Genomic DNA, 20,894 nt, shown 5'->3' on the forward strand with positions numbered 1-20,894 from the left:
TAAAACTTAGCATCTTAATATAAAAAATAATAAAGTACATATTATTGACAACTGTCCGAGTTCGACCACTATACCCTCATTCACTACACACATAGTCCACTTTAAGGAGCGGGTGAAATCGAGTGAGTAAATTGTGACACTCGGATCACTGGATTCGCTGCGGCGCGGGCGCCATCTTCTGCCCAGACGCGGGACTTCATTCTGCGGGACCGTCACGATAGATGGCTAGCAGCTAGCAGTGAGTGTACACTCTCGTTATTATGATGCATCACGGGATTGAATGAGTGACCTCAATAATGTCCACTATGAATTCGGACACCACTAAAATGGATGTCCCCCCAAATAGTGCATTATATTAGGGAATAGAGCGCTATTTCGGACACAGCCACAGTTTTGCTTCTCTATGTAGACTTTTATTTTGATAGCAGAAGACAATAACAGTCTTGTGATTGTATGTGGCCATCTTAGAGCTCACTCTCTCTCTTTCTGTGTGTGTATACGGCCTACTAAGCAGTTTTCCCCCTTACATCGCTGATGTAAACTTCACCGTGCCGGACTAAAACATCTTGTCATCTTCAGTAAAGCGAGGTATTTCGAGCGAGAACGCTGTTTTCGTTACATCACCATTTATGTAGGCCATCTCTGTAGAGAGCTACTTACTGTTGAAGTCCTACGAGGATATATGTACTGTGGTGTATGTTAGCTTATGTAACGTTAGCTGTCAAGAAGGTAAACCTGCTCACAGTGTTGTGTGCTTACAACGCTCCAGATATAACAAAAGTTTTCTTTCTCGTTTAGCGTTACGTTCTCATATTTAACCAGTCTGGCTGGTTAAAATAATGAGATGTTAGCTAAAGAGTGTGTTTTTGTATTTGTTTATTAAAGATCACTAGTGTTATTTAAATGAGCATATGCTAACAGAATAAGTTGGCTAGTTAGCTGATGAGAGCTTCCTCTCACTAACGTTACTGCATAGTAATCGGCTGTGTTTGTCATCGATTTTGTAGTGCTCGATGTCCCGTTTATTATTAACTTTTAATTCCCTTAAAAATAGGGTTTCAGTTTTAGAAACGTTACATATTGCTTATTTAAGTCACTCGGAAGATATGGAGTTATTTGAGGGCGTATATATGTACAACAGACAACTATACATCATAAATTAAGATTTAAAACTTTTATTCTGTAATAGTGTTAACGTTAGCTGTGAACTAATGGTGATGTCCCACCTTCTACCTGCCATTTTAAACGCCGCAGGTGAGTCACAATAAACAAACAAGCACGGTCGACAGGCGCATATGTTTTTCCATTTTTATTGTGTAATCGTTTATCGGTTAGGTTTGATTTTAGCCGTCTTATGATTGCATATAAAAACATTTATCGACTTATTTTGAAAAGAGTAAATGTTTTTGTAGACGCTGGTAGTACAGTCATTATCATGGATATAATTGTATTTAGATGATTAGTTGTATCTTGTATACTCTGGAAATGTTTGTTTTAACGCCGTGTCAAAGGCACCAGACGGCAGGTGGATTTAACAAGTTGTTTGTTTATAAGTTGGAGGGGGTTATGACGTCATTGTTAAACATGACACCTCCAGTGCGTGACACCTATAGATTGTCCATGATACATAAAGACCTTATCAGAATTAAACTGTCAAATAGAAATTTCATGTTTAGTAAAAAATCTGATAATAGTCCATCGTACTTATTTCCCTTTAAACTATCACATATCCTTAAATGTATTGTAATTCACAAAATCACATGCTTTATATCTTTCATAATATAGTTGCCCTCTGTGTATAGTAAGGATTTCTTCCTCCTAATTCTTATGACAAATGTAGAGGAAGTTTTTACTGAATAGGAAAACACCACTTCCTAAAACACACTTTTAACCTGTCTCTGAACGTTTTAAACATTCAGGCAGCATTTTCAATAGACATATATTTGTATTCTTCTTCTTTCACTATCTAGCTATCATATCTGTTAACAGATGACCTGACTCTTGATCTGCGAGATGTAGAGTATACTGGTTAACAGAACAAAGGTAACAACCCTCTGATAAGTTGTGCAGAACATTGGACATTGGAAGAAGCCATGAACTGGTTTACTTTAGTTCACATTCAATGTGATTTTATTGAGGGTGTGTAATTTAAGTGAGATCTGTACCATTCATTGACGAAAGGAAGATTGATACATCGACTGGTTCATTCCTTTGCCTATACAGCTAGTCTATTGTCATTTATTACAGCAAATATGATGACTATTCCTTCAGAATATTTTAAGTCAAAATCTTCTTTCCAGTCTTCATCTTAGAAATGGATGTTTCAACAAAAATATTCTGGGTAGTTTTCATCCTGGTATTTGCAGATATCGTTTTATTTATTTGTTTCTGTATTTTCTATAATGGCACAGTGTCCTAACTTTTGTACGGCTGGTGACATAACCTGGACTTTGGTCTGTTCCTGGCAAAGCTGTAGTGTTGGTTTGATGAGATGTAAGGGACGGTCATGGTCTGTATTATTCCCGCTATATAAAGAAAAGAATAGCAAGTGTTTAGCAATATCAGGATCCATATTACGGTTTAATTTAATTTCAGGATCATCTTATTCTAATTAACAGTAAACACATATCCAGGCTTTGCAGAATTTCTGGTTTGATCACTATGGTTTTCAATAAGTCCTTTCTTCAAGTGTTTCTATTGAGTTACTCGCTATCTGTGGAAAATTCCAAGATGTGTAAAAGATGTGCTTTGGGAGGCACGCTTACAGGAAGAAGAGAAACGTTAAGCACAAGCCTCTGTGGGGATTTCACAGCCATGTGAACGACCGACAATAACCTCGCATGTGTCCTCTTGTTCTCTTTTCCACCCTTCTTTTTCCTTCCCTCGCTCTTACTCACCCACCCATCATCTCTTCTCTCATTCTGCACTTTAGCTGGATTTATCCCCTGCTTTAGGGTTTCACAAAGCCTTAATTTTAGAACTATAAAGTACCCAACCAGAGGTTAAACTTTCTTTGTTTCTTTTTTTGTTGACCAGAAAGCTGTGACTCAAAAGGGGCTTTTAAATAGGTCAAGGTTCTTCTGATGGCATCCATGCTACTGGAGAGGGTACACATGATGTGCTGCTAGCAACACATCGAGCAAGATGGACAGAGAATAGCAAATTGTAACACTAGGGGTAAGTTTTTTTGTACAGCCTTTATGGTGCATAAACCTGTTGTGTAACATGGCCTAACTCATCATATGATATAAAGGCATAATGTAATAAAAGAGTGAAAAAAAAACTCCTCCTAAAATGCTATTTAAATAGCATTAATATGTTTTGTGGAAGAAATGGAATAAATAACTTGATCCAACTTAATTGTGCACTTGGTTAAGTTTTTTTTAGCTAAAACTTTAGCTAAATGTAGGGGCTGGGGATATTTTAGGTCTTGGTATTAGTATTTCACAGGTTCGAGACTGGACAGAGGGCAAGGAAACAATGCGGGAGAGATTGAAACTTACCCATCAGATTCACATTATTATTACTTTTGAACATTTAGCTCTGTTTTGTTTATGATCTCATTATGATGTTGTGTTGCATTGTACTGTGTCTTATGCTGTACTCTAAGGGGAAGTTGTAATTTAATACTGTAACATGGTGATTTAAGACTGTAATGGCCCTTTTGCACCAACGACACACCTTGGCCCATTTGCACCAAACTATTAAGTTTAAAAAAGTAATTTTTTTACATTTAAGACAATAGCGGACTGCACACCACAACTATAACAATAACGGTACAAAGTAGCAGTATTGTTTGGAATCACTTAAGCTTTGCTGATTCCAAACAGTACTGCTCCTTTGTACCGTTGTTGTTATGGTCGTGGTTTGAACTCCGCTATCTGATCAGTCTAAAGAGATCTAAAGCTCAATCTGCTCCGCAATCTGCTCAGATCTAAAGAGATAAAAAGCAAGGAAGCATAAAATAAAAATGTTGCTATGGTTTACCTTGAATGCTAATATTGTTCTTATAGTTATCTTTATATATATCATATCTATCCAGGAGCTGTAAAAGAGCTCACAGAATATTATATTTTACTTAAAAAGGATTAAAAAGAGATATCTGTGTGACTAAACTAATTCATTCAACTAACATTATCCAGGCCATTACTCATTCACCAGTTGTCAAAGATCTAGCTTGTTTAATTGTATGTACTGGCAAGTAACAGCATTTTTTAAATACGGGTTAATCAAAATGTGACTTGTGTTATTTCATAATTTAACAAGTGAAATGTTGTGCTTTTTAGCTGACAAGAACATATTCTAGGAGTGAATCAGCAGAATTACTACCCAAAATATCCTTCCCTAAATCAGATGTACCTCTCTGTTACAAGTGACCACTCCTGACCAGTAGAGTTGTTTTGCACTTTCACTTCCGTTTCCCCATTAGATTGTTCATACAGCATGATTAGTTGGCTAGAAACTTGCCCTTTCTTTAGTGTACATTTCTCATTTTTCGCTTTTTGCTTAGGTTAACCACATTTCCCAGGGTCCGAAAGGGTGACTTTGTGTTTTTTGTGATTTTGCAAGCAGAAGTTTCACTACTTGTGTTTATCGAGCTCTTGTCATCACTGGCAATGTTCAGTCAAGATCAGCTTTGCGTTCGTTCAGTCTCAGGTAGTGAGAGTTGCAGATCACTTACTGTCCATATTACGTGTGCTTAGGACTAATATAGAATGCAGAAGTACGAGGTGTGTTATTTTTGCTGGAGTGGTGCTGCGATGTGCTCTTGTAGCTTTTAAGCTATAGGAATCTCCGAATCTGCATTTAAAATTTACTGATTTAACAAATGAAAAGTAATGATGCAGTTAATATAGTGAACTCAAGTCAGGTGCTTTGCTGTAGGCAGTTTTTGTTGAGTATTTTTTCTTTTTTTTCTGCTCCGCAGGTGCAGTGTTAGTTCGTTATGAAAAGTGAATGTGTGGAAGATGTCCACCCTTTCTACGACTGATATCACTGATGTTGGTCATGGTAAGACTTCGTTTCTTTTACATTTGTCTATTATTTTAAAATGTTCGGCTATTGATATAAGGAGGCTTATTTCGAAAAGTTATGGAGTTACATACCTGACCATGTTTTTCAGTATGCAATAAGTGCAATAAAGCCTATTTATTTAATATTAATAGTTTGATAAATCAAATGCAAGTGTGTGTTATTTTAAGATATGTTCTTGTGTAGGGCTGCAACTAACGATTATTTTAATAATCGATTAATCTATAAATTATTTGTTCGATTAATCGATGAATCGGATAAAAACCAAAAAGCAAGAAAAGCATTAATATCCAACCTTTTATACAAAAACAGAACTGCACAAGTGTGAAGAAGTGCACAAACATTTGCGCCTTGAACCTCCCTGAGCTGTTATAATAATAATAAAATAAAAATATAAAAAATAAAGAACAATTCAAATCAGAAAATTTAACAGGATTTCTCACAAACTCTCACACTGACACACACACACTTTCTCTCTCTCTAAAATTGACTTGAAGCTCATTCATTAAATTATAATTATCAATAATAACCTATATGGGACATAGCACAGAATACACACTGCAAAAATTGCTTTTCTAATTTAGTAGCTTTGTCCTGTTGTCAGTCCAAATATCAAAAAAATCTTAAATCAAGAAACATTTACTAGACACATGAAATAGCATAAGAAAGTATTTCTTGCTTTCTGAATAAACACCTCAAAATTAAGCAATTGTTTGTTTAAAAAAAGCAAATTGATCTGCCAATGGGGTAAGCTTAACGAGATATAATCTCAAACAGAAGTTTTAAGCATCACTTAATTTTCTCATGCCATTTTTCTTTTCTAGTAATCTTGATTTAAGAATTTTTTTGATATTTGGACTGGAAACGAGACAAAATTACTTAGTAAGAAAATATTTTTTTTGCAGTGTAGCTATACATGACAACAGAATGAAAAATGAATGGTCCAAAAAAGGATGTTACCACCCCTGCATTACTATTGTTAATAGCAAGTTAACGCTAACTTGTCAAGCTGGATAACGAGTAAACACCAGCACCAGCCACATTACGTTCTTCACTTCAAAACGGAACAAAAGTGGGATTCTGTAGTGACTTAACCTGCTGTTGAACTCCCTTCCTCCTCATCAAAGAACCCAACATGTTTCCGTTTCAGGTGCTGGATCATTACTGTGGTGCTCCCGTGTCATGTCATGTCGTTTTTGCATATATTGCAATTAACACACTTTTTCATTTTATTAAGTGTGAAATGCTCCCGCATCTTTGATGACTTGGTTCGCGTTGATTTCTCTGCCTCCGCCATGTATCTTTTCTCTAACTCCGCTGGTTTATTTTATTTTTGCTCCTCCCTGTTTATGATGCGCCGAACTCTGCTAGCACCAGTGCGCGAGAGAGACAGAGTCTGTTCACTCCGCTCCGCGCTTAAATAAAGTTATTTTTTTTTAATAATCAAACGTCTCCGCGTCGCGCGACACAACGAATCGATAATGAAATTCGTTGCCAACTCTTTTAGTAATCGATTTTTATCGATTTTATCGATTCGTTGTTGCAGCCCTATTCTTGTGTGTGTGATGTTTGTCATTTATTAGTTAACATTGTATGGTATTATCAAGAAACTGCACTTGTCCTCACTGCTAAGAGTTGTGTTATTTGTAATGGACATTCGTGTGTGTAGGGGGATCTCTGTGCAGTGTCAGTGAAGAGTGCCCTTCAGCAGGGCCGCCAGAAGTAAAACAGGAGAGCCAGTCTTCTCTCAGTCAGACAGCCTTATACACTTCACACAATGAGCTGAATGAAACACTGCTCTTGGAATCTAGTGACATCAAGATGTTCCCCTCAGAAAAATCACCTGCACGAGGCAAGTTTTTTTTTATCATTAATAAACCGTATTTTTACTTATTTATAGATTACGTTTCACATTGCTTACAGTTTTTAGGTTGAACTTTGTTTTGCTGTTATAACATAAGATGGGACATGTGACTGGAGCAGGTATCAGCATGTGTGTCAGTATTTGTTTGTGAATATGTGTTTTTTCTCAACTGTTGTGGATGAACTGGCCTAACTGGTTCAAGAAGATGAAAATGCCGCTAGGGCTGTACATTTCATGTTTGTGTACTTTTACTTTGGATTTGAAAAGTGAGGTTGCATTATTTGCATTTATATTGATTGCTTTATTTGTTCAATATATATCAAAAATGTATGGTGATGCATGACATTACATTTTAACTTGAATAACAAAGTGCATACTAGGTACAGTGACTACATCCAAGTAAGACACATGCATGTCATATCTTGTGTCATGTTTTTATGCAGATTTAATGTTTTGAGCAAAATAGTCCAATAACTGTTAGAACACATCAAATCAAAATGTCATGATCTGAAAAATAAACAGAAATCTTGTTTTGTATAAATGAGATTTGTGACTCCGAGAGTGGCCAGAGATTCACTGTTTCCAGTGATGCTCTTCCTAAAATTAGATTTTTTTATATACAATTTATTTTTCATCAGGCTCCAAATGCTTTTCTACATTTTCCACGTGATTGTAAAGCTGAAAGTCATAACATTTTAAAAACCCTTGTTTTGGCCAGGTGTTTAATTGACAGGTTTACACTACAAATGCTTTATTTTCACATGCATTTTTGACTATAATAGAATCTGGTTTTGTAAGATCACTAAACAATTGGAAGCATGTTTACATTCACACATTTACAATTATCAATTTTATAGATGTTTTTATCCAAAGCGTCCTACTATTGAGGGAGCATTTTAGTAAATAAACCACTGTGCACATGGATGATAAATTGAACTATAGATGTATAGGTACTAAAAGTTAAAGACTTTATGTGTCTGTCCTGTGTGTGTCTGTACAGAGGGTCAGCCAGTGAAGAGAAAGAAGGGCCCTGCCCCTAAGATGCTGGGGAACGAGGTGTGTAGTGTTTGCGGAGACAAGGCATCTGGCTTTCATTACAACGTTCTGAGCTGTGAGGGCTGTAAAGGTTTTTTCCGACGCAGCGTGATCAAAGAAGCGCATTACACCTGCAAGAACTCGGGCCGCTGCGAGATGGACATGTACATGCGCCGCAAGTGTCAGCAGTGCCGTCTGCGGAAGTGCAGGGAGGCAGGGATGCTGGAGCAATGTGAGATATTTAACCATGACAGATCATCTACCTTTTTCTTTCAATTCACCATTCAACCATATTGTGTTATTTTACACAAATATTTAAATTATATTTGTATCGCCTAAAAAACATTTGAAACCTTATAAAAAAGCTTAAATACAGAATCAAAATCATTTTAATGTGTTAATTAGAAACACCCTATATATGGGCGATTCTACAGAATTTGTGCAAACTGCTGTCCCACATCTAAAAACTAATTTAAAAAGCCTTCAAGTATTCAAATCTTAGTTGTTTACTAAGATCCTTCTATCATCTTTCGAAATCCCACAATAATATTTATAATATCCGTTAGCTTAATATATATAAGAATCATTTATTAAGTACTTTCAATTTGGAGTCTGTTGTCCCGAACTCAAACCCCTAAATTTCAATTTATGATTTTTTTTTTCTTTTTTTTTTCTCATTGTTGCTTTTAAAAATATATTTTTGATATTTTTTAAAAAGTGAAGTACATTTTTTTTTTTATCTTTATGTAAAAAAAAATGTGTCCCGGATTTTCATGTCACTACCGAAACAAAGTATGTTTTAGTTCATTGGCTGAGACTGATTTTAGCCGCCCACACCCCTACATTTTTTTTATCAAGAATCATTGCTGTGTGCCTATTTCTAATAGCTATATGGTGAGCAGATCGGTCTTATCATTTAGAAGTAAATGTGTTAAAAATTCTGAAAATCTGCATGTAACTTTGCCAATAAGCAAACTTTTTTGGGCCTTATTCATAAAATGAAGTTTTTATGTGTGTAAATTTATTCAGAACTGTGCTTGCAAACTATTTGCTGATTAACATCTTTGAGCTAGGGTCAAAAGTATGAAAAATTGTCACAACCAAAACATATCACTGGGTTTCAATGTTTCGGTAGTAAGAAAAAGGGACAATTAATCCTCTATTTGGGGAAATAAAAAATCAATAAAGTTATGCAAATCTTTATTGTTTTAGTAGTGATGTAGTATGTGAGCTGTAGGTTTTCTATGAGATATTTACTGTCAGATGTGTGTCTGTTATATGTGCCGGCTGCAGAAATAGTGTTAAAATTGTAACTGGTATTTATTTTTATGTGGAAACAAAAAGTAGATTTAATAAAAATCTTAATATGTAAATATAATTATTCTTATTAAATTATGTAATATTGTGTTTCGAGAGTGACTAAATTTGAGGAGAGGAAGAATTTTCCAAAACTTTCAGTTGAAAAGTATATATATGAAAAAACCTAGAAATGTGTATCTTTGATATTATACAATTTGGATACATAATTATTTTGCCCACATACAACTTACCATTTAACCTCTCATGAGTTCAACGCTAAGCGAACCAAGATTGAATTTATTCTTTTATGATCCAGACCAAAAAAAACAAGTGAAACAAACTTCAAAATTTTATGACCTCTCCCTTAGACACATTCTTCCAACATCTTATCTCTTATCTAAAATTATATATGTATGACATCTTGATCATTGTTGTGTTTATAGTCATTATTCAGGAACTCATCTGTCATTCTACTAGGTGTGCTGTCAGAAGAGCAGATCCGACTGAAGAAGATGAAAAAACAGGAAGAAGAGACCGCACGCACATCTCTAGTGGCCACGCCCAGCCCCGTCCCTGAGATGCCCCCTCTGGCTCCAGAACAGCAGGAGATGATAGAAAAGCTGGTGGCCATGCAGAAACAGTGCAACAAACGCTCCTTTCTGGACCGGCCCAAAGTTACTGTGAGTTGCTTTAGCAACTATTTGAGCTTAGAGATGTATCCACAAGTTTACCGAGAGCGGTACTGTAAAAATGAACGTGGGCACAACTTCTGGTAAAGCGGCGAAAATGGTGTATTCCACCTCAAATAACTTATTCTGATGACAGAAAATGAGGCTGTGATTCGTTTTGAAATTACTTGACTAAATAATAGTAAAGAAAAGCCAAGTTTCTTGGGCAGGTTTTTAATTTCATAAGCAGCCCAAATTTGATCTTCCGCCCAATTAATTTTTCTTCGGTCTAACCCATTCAAAAGAAGCCCAATTGGGCGGGAACTGGCCCAATCTGGTAACACTGAATATGTGCACCGTGTTACGCTTGTAGTTGGCTTTTGAATATTAAAATATATATATTTAAATAGCACACAATCGAATCATGTAAAGAAACTGAAACCCTTCATAATTTTCAAATTGCTCAGTGGTTTAAGGCTGGAGTACACTACAAGACTTATAAAACTTGAACAGATATAAAAAAATAGACATCGTACACTTGCAGGCTTTTTGAACCTTTGCACGTTTACAACAATACATGAAAAAATCTGCAGACTGGCACAGACTTTCTGCAACAACTCCAGACTGAAAATCTGGGCAAAAAATCTGAGCAAAAGTGTATTCCAGCCATTATTGTCACAACAACTGAATCAATAAAGTTGCTAAATATCCGTCTTCAAGAATTAAAATCATCTATAAAAGTAGCGGACAGAATGCTGATGTACTAGTTTATAGGTACTGTCAGTATGTAAGTTCACATGCTGCTTAAACAAATGACTTGAAATACGGCAGAAATGGGTTTATTTACATTAAACCGGAAGTTTCTCCCATCTTCTCCCACCAAGATGTGTTCTTTTTTGTAATTTGCTTTTAATACTTTCTTTGTGTCTAAATCCTTGATTTATTCGAATTGTTGAGCCAGAGCATTCACATCAAGTTTTGTTGTTTTCAGCCTTGGCCACAGAGTCAGGACCCACTCAACCGAGAGGTTCGACAGCAGCGGTTTGCTCACTTCACTGAGCTGGCCATCATGTCTGTGCAAGAGATTGTAGACTTTGCTAAACAGCTGCCTGGCTTCCTGGAGCTCACCCGAGAGGACCAGATCGCCCTGCTGAAGACCTCAACAATAGAGGTTTGTCTGAATGACCTATAACACACTTTTGTCCATTATTGTTGTGTGTGCCGATGGACAATTATTATTTGACAGGCTTGGTTCTGATGTATTTTGTTCTATATACAACAGGGAAAATAAGTATTTGACACATCAGCATTTTTATCAGATCAAAACATTTTAGTATACAAGTTCAGTCATAATAAATAAAGTGAAATGGCACAGGGAATAAGTATTGAACACATGAAGGTAACAAGGTGCAAAATGGCATAGAAAACCAAGAGAGCACCTGAAATCTGTCAGTATTGAGAGAGAAACCCTGCCCCCTATCAGTACTAATCGATATCAGCTGCTTTAGTCCTAATTGATGGCCTATATAGGCTTCTCATTACCTAGGAGGCACACAGGAAAGACTTCATGATGGGTAAAAGCAAAGAACTCTCTGTAGATCTTCGTAATCTTATTTTGATGGGAATGGTTATAGGCGCATTTCCAGAATGCTGAATATTCCTGTGAGCTCTGTGGGGGCCATTATCCGGAAATGGAAAGAGCATCAGTTCACCATAAACCGGCCACGATCAGGTGCTCCACGTAAGATCCCTGTCCGGGGAGTCCAAAGAATAATCAGGAGAGTTCTCCAAGAGCCAAGAACTACTCGGGAAGAACTTCAGGAAGACCTTGCATCAGCTGGTACTGTTCTTTCAAAGAAAACTATAAGCAATGCACTGAACCGCCATGGCATCCATGCACGCTCACCACGAAGGACTCCATTGCGGAACAAAAAGCATGTTAAGGCTCGGTTAAAGTTTGCGAAAGAGCATTTGGAGAAGCCTGTGGATTTCTGGGAGACTATACATTTTTTTTCTGGTTGAGAAGAAAAAAAATAAAAAATACACTAACCCTTTCTCTCAACAGGTAGTGGTCTAGCTTTTGTTGAAACCAGTAACTTTGTATTGGCACCTAATGTATTATGGCTCCTGTATGAACTATCGCTTATTGCTCCTAAACTCTTTGTAAGTCACTTTGGATAAAAGCGTCTGCTAAATGTCTAAATGTAAATGTAAATGTACTATAGTATGGTCAGATGAATGCAAAATTGAACTTTTTGGCAGTCGCTCTACACACCATGTTTGGAGAAGAAATGGCACTGCCCACCACCCCAAGAACACCATACCTACAGTTAAGTTTGGGGGTGGAAGCATCATGGTTTGGGGCTGCTTTTCAGCAAGGGGTACTGGCAGACTTCATATTATTGAAGGCAGGAAGAATGGAGAAATGTACTGGGACATTCTGGATAAAAATCTGCTGCCATCTACCAGAAAGCTGAAAATGAATAGAAGGTGGACATTTCAGCAAAACAATGATCCCAAACACAAGGCCAAGGACACAATGAAATGGTTTCAAAGAAAGAAAATCAAGCTGCTTGAATGGCCCAGTCAATTACCTGACCTAAATCCCAAAGAAAATCTATGGAGAGAACTGAAGATCAAAGTTCATAAAAGAGGCCCATGGAACCTTCAAGACTTGGAGAGCATTTGTGTGGAAGAATGGGCCATAATCACTCCTGAGTAATGCAGACGACTGGTCTCTCCATACAAGAGCCGTCTAGAAGCTGTAATCACCAACAAAGACTTTTCTACAAAGTATTAAATAAAGTGTGTTCAGTACTTATTCCCTGTGTCATTTCACTTTATTTATTATGACTGAACTTGTATACTCAAATGTTCTGATTTCTTTGTATGAATTCAATATTTGGCTTGATGGCTACATCTGGTGGAAATTTTGTGTCAATAGCCCACTTAGAAATCCCCTTACTGAGAAAAATGCTGATGTGTCAAATACTTATTTTCCCCGCTGTGTATATATATATATATATATATTAGTGGTGGGCATAGATTATTTTTTTAATCTAGATTAATCTTGGAATTAATCTAGATTAAAATGGCTCATTTGAATTCTGCCGAAAGCATTCAGAATATGTGTGCTACCCAAATAATGACTAAAAGTAAGTCTTTGAGAACGGGTTTCTCAAGCCAGGTGGCGCATTAGACCAGGGGCTCATCTCCTGTTTCCAAAATGCATCACAAACTGCTTGAGAAAGCTGTTCTACTATGATAATTGGTGATGAAAATAAGTTATGTTCAATAAGATGTACTTGTGTTTACTTTCGCATTAGCTAAGGGATGCTTTGCGTTTAGGTGGTAATTGAGACTGGAAGAGCTCCTACAGTACATTTACATTTAGTCATTTAGCAGACGCTTTTATCCAAAGCGACTTACAAAGAGTGAGGGAGCAACAAGCAACCTGTCATACAGGAGCCATAATACACTAGATCTCAATACAAAGTTACTGGTTTCAACTAAAGCTAGACCAGTACCTGTTGAGAGAAAGCTTTTTTTTTTTTTAAACCAATTCCGCATTGCACAAGGTGCAAACAACCTTAGTCTTGTCGATGTTTCTATTGGGAAGCTTCTTAAAAATTAATATTCCCTGAAGCAAACCCGGCGGCTTCAAAGCTGCATCCATGTTAGCACGTCACGTTTGATGCGGTGATTTCACAGTAACGTTATGTTGTGTTCAGACCAAACGCGAATGGCGTGTCAAGCGCGAGTGATTTATGTGTTAATGCAAAGAGGCAATAGACCTACTTGCGGCACGAATCGCGCGAATGAAGCCCTGGTTATGAGATGATGAGGCGGCGCGAATGACGCGAATCATGCGAGTTAAAAAATCTTGTTCTCGCCCCGTACAGTGCAGTTAAGCTGGTATACATCTGCGCTAAAATATCAAGGTGAAAGTCATCATAGCTTGCGTATTATAGACCCAGCTCCCAACCCAACTTTGAGAATAGATTAACGGCGACGTTTTTTTTATCGCGCGATAAGAGTCTCCGTTAACGGCCCACCACTAATATATATATTTCTAAATTGATATTAATTAAAACATTTAGAACTTGTTTCATGTTGGATGTGATATTTTACACACTGCATTCTAACTAATTTAGAAGGTGTTTCACATGAAAATCCATGCTCACTCCTTATTTAAGTGTTTCAATAAGCCTAAAGTGGACACTGTTTTTATGCTTTTGTAGATCATGCTGCTAGAGACTTCCAGACGTTACAACCCAGCGCTAGAGAGCATCACTTTCCTCAAAGACTTCAGTTACAATAAAGAGGATTTTGCTAAAGCAGGTATGAGATGATAAATAAATCATTGCCTGATGTTTACAAGATTGAAATATATGTTTTAGAAGGATGTTATTGTCACAGTTTTGTGCCCAATGATCATGTTTCATGTGCATGTGTCTCTGATTTTTCTGTCTTTTCTGCAGGACTGCAATTAGAGTTCATCAACCCCATCTTTGAATTCTCTAAGGGCATGAATGACCTACACCTGGATGAGGCAGAGTACGCTTTGCTCATAGCTATCAACATTTTCTCAGCAGGTCAGTGTGACCCACAAGCTCTACTGTTATATTGTTTGTCTGCTTTTGATTGTCTGGTTCCTTTAAAAAATATAAGCACGTGTCATTTTAATGGATAAAAGAATTAAAAATCCAAATGTTTTTTTATACAAGTACAATTCCTTCAACTGTATTTATATGTTTATATAGTTTGCTTGATTGAGTCGCATTAGCAAAACTCAATAAAAATGTTGGTAACCTTTTGGAGGATTTATTGACAGAAATGCATTAATATACAGTGAGGGAAACAATTATTTGATCCCCTGCTGATTTTGCCTGCTTAAAATTAAATGAAGAGTCTATAATTGTCATGGTAGGTTTATTTTAACTGATGGAAACGGAATATAAAACAAAAATGTCAAATTTTTTATGTAAAGATCATAAATTGATTTGCATTTCAGTCAGTGAAATAAGTATTTGATCCCTGAGCAAAACATTTCTTGGTACTTGGTGGAGAAACCCTTGTTGACAAGCTCAGAGGTAAAACATTTCTAATAGTTGGTCACCAGGTTTGCACATGTGTCATGATACATTTTAGTCCAATCCACTCCACTGTCGCTCAGCAAATTGGAGTTTTAGCCTCCTTCACAGGTTTTCTATAGGACTTTGGTCTAGAGACTGGCTAGGACATTTAATCTGATTCTCCTTAAACCTCTCTTTGGTTGTCTTGGCAGTATGTTTTAGGTCTTTGTCATGTTAAAGGCACATCCACAACCCATCTTCAGTGATCTAGGAAAGGGAAGAAGGTCTCTGTAGGGATGGTGTTCTAGGGGTCATAGTCAACATTTTTCTACCTCCAAAAACAAGGGTCAATATTGATCTCACGGCACTTTCTCCAAAGCCTTTTCTGAATCATTTTGATGTTCATGGTCAAATTTCAGACGAGCCAGACAGGCCTTCTTGGGCAGGAGGACCTTGCGGGTGCTTCAGGATTTCAATCTATTATTATTTACCTTTTGCCCTTGGGTAGCATTTTTTGGAAGTTTGGCATTCAATTTCATTGCTATTCTGACTACACCCAGCTCTATCTGTCTGCCAAACCCACCTCTAACTTTCCTCCACCTATTCTTGTGGACTGTCTAGCTGAGATTAAAGAGTGGCTCACATCTGACTTCTCTCAAGTTGAAAAGTGTAAAAATTGAAATTTTGCTTGTTGGCTTAAAAACCAATCTTGGTAAGTCGAATTCTCCTTCTATGCACTTGGATGACCTATCAGTGTCCGTTTCTACACAGGTTAAAACCCTAGTTGTTATCTTTGATAGCACCTTATCTTTTGAAGCACATGGGATAGTTCGTTCTGCATACTTTAAACTACGAAATATAAATAGCCTTCGCGTGGCCCTTTCAGTTGAGAGCACAGCGACATTAGTTTCTAATATTCTCTAGTCACCTCTCGTATTGACTATTGTAATTCTCTTCTGTATGGTTCGCCGTCAAAGCTCCTTCATAAATTGCACCTGGTTCAGAAATCTGCTGCACGAACCATCTGTCGGACTTCTATAGCTGAGCATATTACTCCCACATTACAACGACTTCCATCAAAACAAAAACTTCATTTTAATATTCTCCTCCTCGTCTACAAAGCACTTAACAGCCTGGCTCCTCCATACTTAGCAGAACTCCTTCAGAACTACACTCCCACTCGCACTCTAAGATCATCTTTTGCACTTAATCTTGTTCTTCTTTGAACACAAACAGCTATGGGTTCTCGAGCATTTAGTCATGCAGCTCCCAACCTTTGGAATTCGTTACCGCAGGATGTTAAAAGTAGTGAAAACTTCAATGTTTTTAAATCTTGTCTTAAAACATACTTTTTAGGCAGGCTTTTCTGTGATTTTTCTTATTTATTTGTGTGCCTAATCCATGTTTATATGAAGCTTGTATTAATTGTTTTTATTTGATGATTGTTGCTATTGTTGCTGTACTATTTGCTGTACACTGTCCTTGAATGCCAGTAAGGCGCATATAAATAAAATGTAGTGGTAGTAGTATTAGGATTTCTATCTATTGTGGCATAGGATGTTACCAATGATTTGTTTCCTAAGTGTGGTCCCAACTGTCTTGAAATCATTAACAAGCTTTGTCCATGTAGTTCTCGGCTGATCTTGAACTTTTCTCATGATCATCTTTACCCCATTGGGGAAATTTTGCAGGGAGCTCCAGACCAAGGGAAATTGGTAGACAATTTGTATTTCTTTTATTTCCAAATAATTGCACCAACAGTTGTCTCTTTCTCACCAAGCTGCTGTCTGTAGGCTATTCAAGGTTTGTGCTGGTCTACAATCTTGTCCCTGACATTTTTTAAAACCTATTTAGACCATGGTGGTGGAGAGGTTGAAATGGAAGATACAGATTCTGTTGGCAGGCATTTTTTATTTACATAACAAGCTGACTTAGGAGTGCTTTCTTAAAGTGACAGGACTAATCTGAGGTCCAGATAGGCACAAAACCAATATGTCGAGCCAGAATTCTTGCTGGTAGGTAGGGGATCAAATACTTATTTCACTGACTGAAATGCAAATTAATTTATAACTGCCATTGCTTGCAATTCACAACCTCACTGCTAGATGCTGCTCAATATCATACACTAAAGCTTCAAATAGAACTTCATTTTTCTTCTCTATTGAGGAAAGACAGAAGCTCAGTAAAAAAAAACATGTTATTAATCTATTGGATTCATTTTCGGATGTTTGATGTTTTATGTTTTTTTTTTTTTTAGAGATCTTCACTGATTTTTGCCAGCATTTCCTTTCAACGCACATTTTCACAAATTTCATGAATTGAACATCCTCTATTTCTTTAAATCACTGTTATATTTTTGTCTTTGGGCATATGGATCAGACCGTCCCAATGTGCAGGATCACGATTTAGTGGAAAGACTACAGCAACCTTATGTTGATGCCCTCCGCTCTTACATCAGAATAAAACGACCCAACGTGAGTATGATAAAGCTAAGAGAGCAAGAGTAGAAAATAATATGGTCAATAATTTCAACATTATGATCATTACTGTGTTTTAAAGTATACACTGTGTTTTATTATTACATAAAGTATTTATTGTCTGTTGTGTACTTTATTGCCATTTGGTGGCACTGTTGTTGCTACCATAGCACTGATAATGAACAGTTTTGATGGATGCAAACTGTTATGGTTTGAATATTACATTGAATTGCAAATTAATCAGATCTTGTTTCTGCCAAAGGATCACTTGATGTTTCCCCGAATGCTGATGAAGCTGGTCAGCTTACGTACACTGAGTAGTGTCCACTCGGAGCAAGTCTTTGCTCTACGCCTCCAAGACAAGAAACTTCCACCTCTGCTCTCTGAAATCTGGGATGTTCACGAGTGAGCCAGTGCTCCACCCCAGGACAGAACGGCAAATGAAACATAGTCATGGTGGGGGGTCTCTCAAGACGAACACTGGTGTGGTGACTGACCTCATATTGTCCCCAAGGGTCTAAAATGTCTCCCACTCTGGCATGGAGCCAATCATAGGAAGTCTGGTTTATCATTCTCTTCCGTACATATTTTGGACCCAGTGGCCGATGGGCCTCTTCCGTTGAATGTGCTATTGACAAATGGTTTTGCCAGAAGTGGCTCAGTGTCCGATCAGAATCAGCAATGGTTATTTGACCATCATGTGAGCGTGGGGATCTGGATGCCTATTCATTCAGAAGCTTCCTTACTGGTGTGAGGGGCCACGAACAATGTGGCCATGATTTTTTTGTGTGCGTGTCGTTTATACATAATGTTTCAAGGACCAAGAGTTTTTTTGGCAGTGATTTCTATTCTCTAATTCACAAAGTGGTTATGTTAAAGGCCCGTCATTACACAAATGTTTTATTTACAGTGGTTTGCTGATTTGTTGGATGTGGCTTTCAGCCATCACATTTTTATATTTTGAGTATGCATAGATTGTTATTTTCCACTTGTTTAATTATGAGTAATCTCTAATATTACATAATGTTTGACTCACATTTAGTCTTGTAGTTAACATAAAAAGCCTTCTAACACCCCAAACTTTAACATCATTCTGTACTTTGCACATGACAGCGACTTTAAAACACGTTACACTGACATGGCACATTTGAACGAGTTTTGTTGTATGTTGGTCTTTTGGATTGTTTAGTGAAATGTCTGATGCAATAAATGGGCTGATTGTTTAAGGTAATTCACACAACAAGCCAATGTTTTGGATTAGTCTATTATTTGAAGTGCTGGGTCAATGTAACGTGTTGTAGGCAGGTATCAGTTAGAGTCACTGGAGCTGTTAACCCAAATCAGTTTGCTGCTCAACTTATAGCGACTACTAAGGGGATGAGAGAGAAGTGTGAGACCTTGAAAAAACATACTGGTGATTTGATCTTATCACTGGGTAATAAATATACTGCAGTCTTCTAACATACTGCTGTCTCTTCGCGGACTAATTCTTAAACATAGCTCTGATCTATTGGGAGGATGACTGATCAGTTTGATGATGAAAAAATTCCCTGGATCTTGATAATGTCAGGATGCCTTGATATATAACACAGTAATATTAATATATTTGCTCGTATTTAGTCACTTCCCAAAATAATATTTGAATTTATACAGTTTTTTTGCCTTTGATAATGCTTTTCAAATTCTAGAGGCATGTAAATGCTAAATCTAAATTCATTTATACCTCACGTACACATTTCTGACCCTGTCTGTGAAATGCAGTCTGAAATACTCGGCCAGTATTGAAGATCAAGGTTATATTTTCACAGAATTTTTACATTATGTGAGATGATTTTATGTAGAAAACAGCAAATCACAAAAAACAATTTCAGCTGCGTTGTCACAGACTGCGTCACAAACAGTATGTTGTCCTTTTCCCAAAAGACATTGACAATGTAAACCAAAACCATCAAATCAGTTTGGTTGTAAATTGGGTTCTGAAATAAGGAACAAGACAAATAAGAGAGTGTTGTAATGTTTAGGTCTAGAGTCTTGCCTCACATTTAACCATGCAAGTAACTGACAAGTGTGACCACAAGCAATTCTGGTTTTACTGGTCTTAAAGAACATTTGTGATGGATGTGCGTTGCGAATCAATACATTTTGAAAACTAACATTGCTAAAAAACGATCACAGTTGGTTAGCTGTGGCATGATATGCTTTGACTGTGGGTATTATTGAGAGTTGTTTTGAAGCCTGGAGAAATAGAAGCTGTTCAGTCATGCCCATGTGATTCTTGCATTTTTTTGGCTTATATAAGTCATATGCCTGCGTGTATTTTCATCTGCTTCCACTCTCTCTGTCTGTTAAGGAAACTGCTTATTGGTTGCTGTTCATAAATTGTATTTTTATGCTTTTGTTGATTTCTATCAAGCCTATCATAAGTCATTTCAAATCTTCAAGGGCATCAAGATGCAAGGGTATTAAAGGAGGCAACAACCAAGTTGATGGTGGAGCAGCCAAAACAGTGCAACAGACTAATACTCAATATCAAATCTGTAAACTCTGTGATCTTCCTGTTGATCTGATTCTAAAGAAAAATAAACATTATATCTGCAAACAGGACGTGAGGAGGGAATAGCAGATTTCCAGTAGTGATGAACCTAATGAACATTTACTGTCTCTGCTCTGAACTTTCTCTCTGAAATTATTGTCTTCTAACAGGTTACCACATCAAGCGTTTAATGCAGAGTTGATTGTAGTTATAATTTATTTGTGTCTTTAGCTCGATGGACCTCTTTGCGCTGATCAACTTTGTCTTCAATAGAGAGTCCTTGAATGAGGCCGTCATAGAAATGCAACCTTTTAACGCCTTAAGTTCTTGGATATACTGCTTTATATGTATAAATTAAAAGTAGACTAAATGTATTGTTCTGTGAGAGTATATATTTATCTGAAGAAGATTCCGAGAAACTTAGATGACTAAAAGACTCAACTATTCTTTATACAGAAAAACATTTACTTAAAACATGGAACCTCCGTATTGTTTCTGTCTTTTTACTATTCTGCTGTTTTTCATAGATAAGGGTTGACCCTGTAAATAAATGAATCTGAGCTCACAACGTTAGTGTCTGTGTTTTGTCTGTTAGCATTTGTGTTTAATATCTTTCACCCTAGAGGCGTGTTGTTTTTCCTCAGTTCAAGGGATATTTCTCCATTTTAAACTTGAATGATTTATTTTCATCTGCAGTGCACAAACTAAGATTTAATGCAGAATGTTGTTGATAGATGATGAATAGAAGAAGCATAAAAAATAGGATTTAACCTACAACAATTTTAATTGTTATTGTAAATGCGATAATCTTATAAACATGAAAATGCTTAATATTATAAGGTTTGGTGAACAGAGAGAGGCATTCGAGCCTTGTTGAGGGGGTACAAAAGATGTAAAACGTTTAGGAAACCG

At 36.9% G+C, this 20,894-nt stretch overlaps 1 protein-coding gene across 4 annotated transcripts; it reads left to right on the forward strand.

Moving 5' to 3' along the window:
- The first annotated feature begins 347 nt into the window (after window positions 1-347).
- nr1h3 (nuclear receptor subfamily 1, group H, member 3) lies at window positions 348-20,550 on the forward strand. Of its 4 annotated transcripts, none has more exons than XM_056759057.1 (11): window positions 350-588; window positions 3,037-3,177; window positions 4,928-5,010; window positions 6,701-6,883; window positions 7,896-8,162; window positions 9,707-9,909; window positions 10,889-11,068; window positions 14,139-14,238; window positions 14,379-14,492; window positions 17,352-17,446; window positions 17,712-20,550. In XM_056759057.1, exons 3-11 carry the CDS (start codon window positions 4,968-4,970, stop codon window positions 17,856-17,858), a joined length of 1,332 nt encoding a protein of 443 aa, XP_056615035.1. In that variant the 5' UTR covers window positions 350-588; window positions 3,037-3,177; window positions 4,928-4,967; the 3' UTR covers window positions 17,859-20,550. The 4 variants fall into 4 exon arrangements, with proteins under 4 accessions (XP_056615053.1, XP_056615035.1, XP_056615044.1 ...); XM_056759066.1 differs by lacking the exon at window positions 350-588 and adding an exon at window positions 2,153-3,001 and having other exon boundaries at window positions 3,069-3,177; XM_056759075.1 differs by lacking the exon at window positions 3,037-3,177 and having other exon boundaries at window positions 348-588.
- The last annotated feature ends 344 nt before the right edge of the window (window positions 20,551-20,894 follow it).

Source organism: Triplophysa dalaica, chromosome 1, assembly GCF_015846415.1.
Source record: "Triplophysa dalaica isolate WHDGS20190420 chromosome 1, ASM1584641v1, whole genome shotgun sequence".
In the NCBI taxonomy this organism is placed as follows: domain Eukaryota; kingdom Metazoa; phylum Chordata; class Actinopteri; order Cypriniformes; family Nemacheilidae; genus Triplophysa; species Triplophysa dalaica.

What these genes read in the sequence shown, in the direction of transcription:
- nr1h3 (XM_056759075.1), top strand. Translation starts at nt 4,968, where the DNA reads ATGTCCACCCTTTCTACGACTGATATCACTGATGTTGGTCATG. An exon ending in AGAAAAATCACCTGCACGAG is followed by an intron (nt 6,884 to 7,895) that starts GCAAGTTTTTTT and finishes GTGTCTGTACAG; the next exon opens with AGGGTCAGCCAGTGAAGAGA. An exon ending in TCAGAATAAAACGACCCAAC is followed by an intron (nt 17,447 to 17,711) that starts GTGAGTATGATA and finishes TTTCTGCCAAAG; the next exon opens with GATCACTTGATGTTTCCCCG.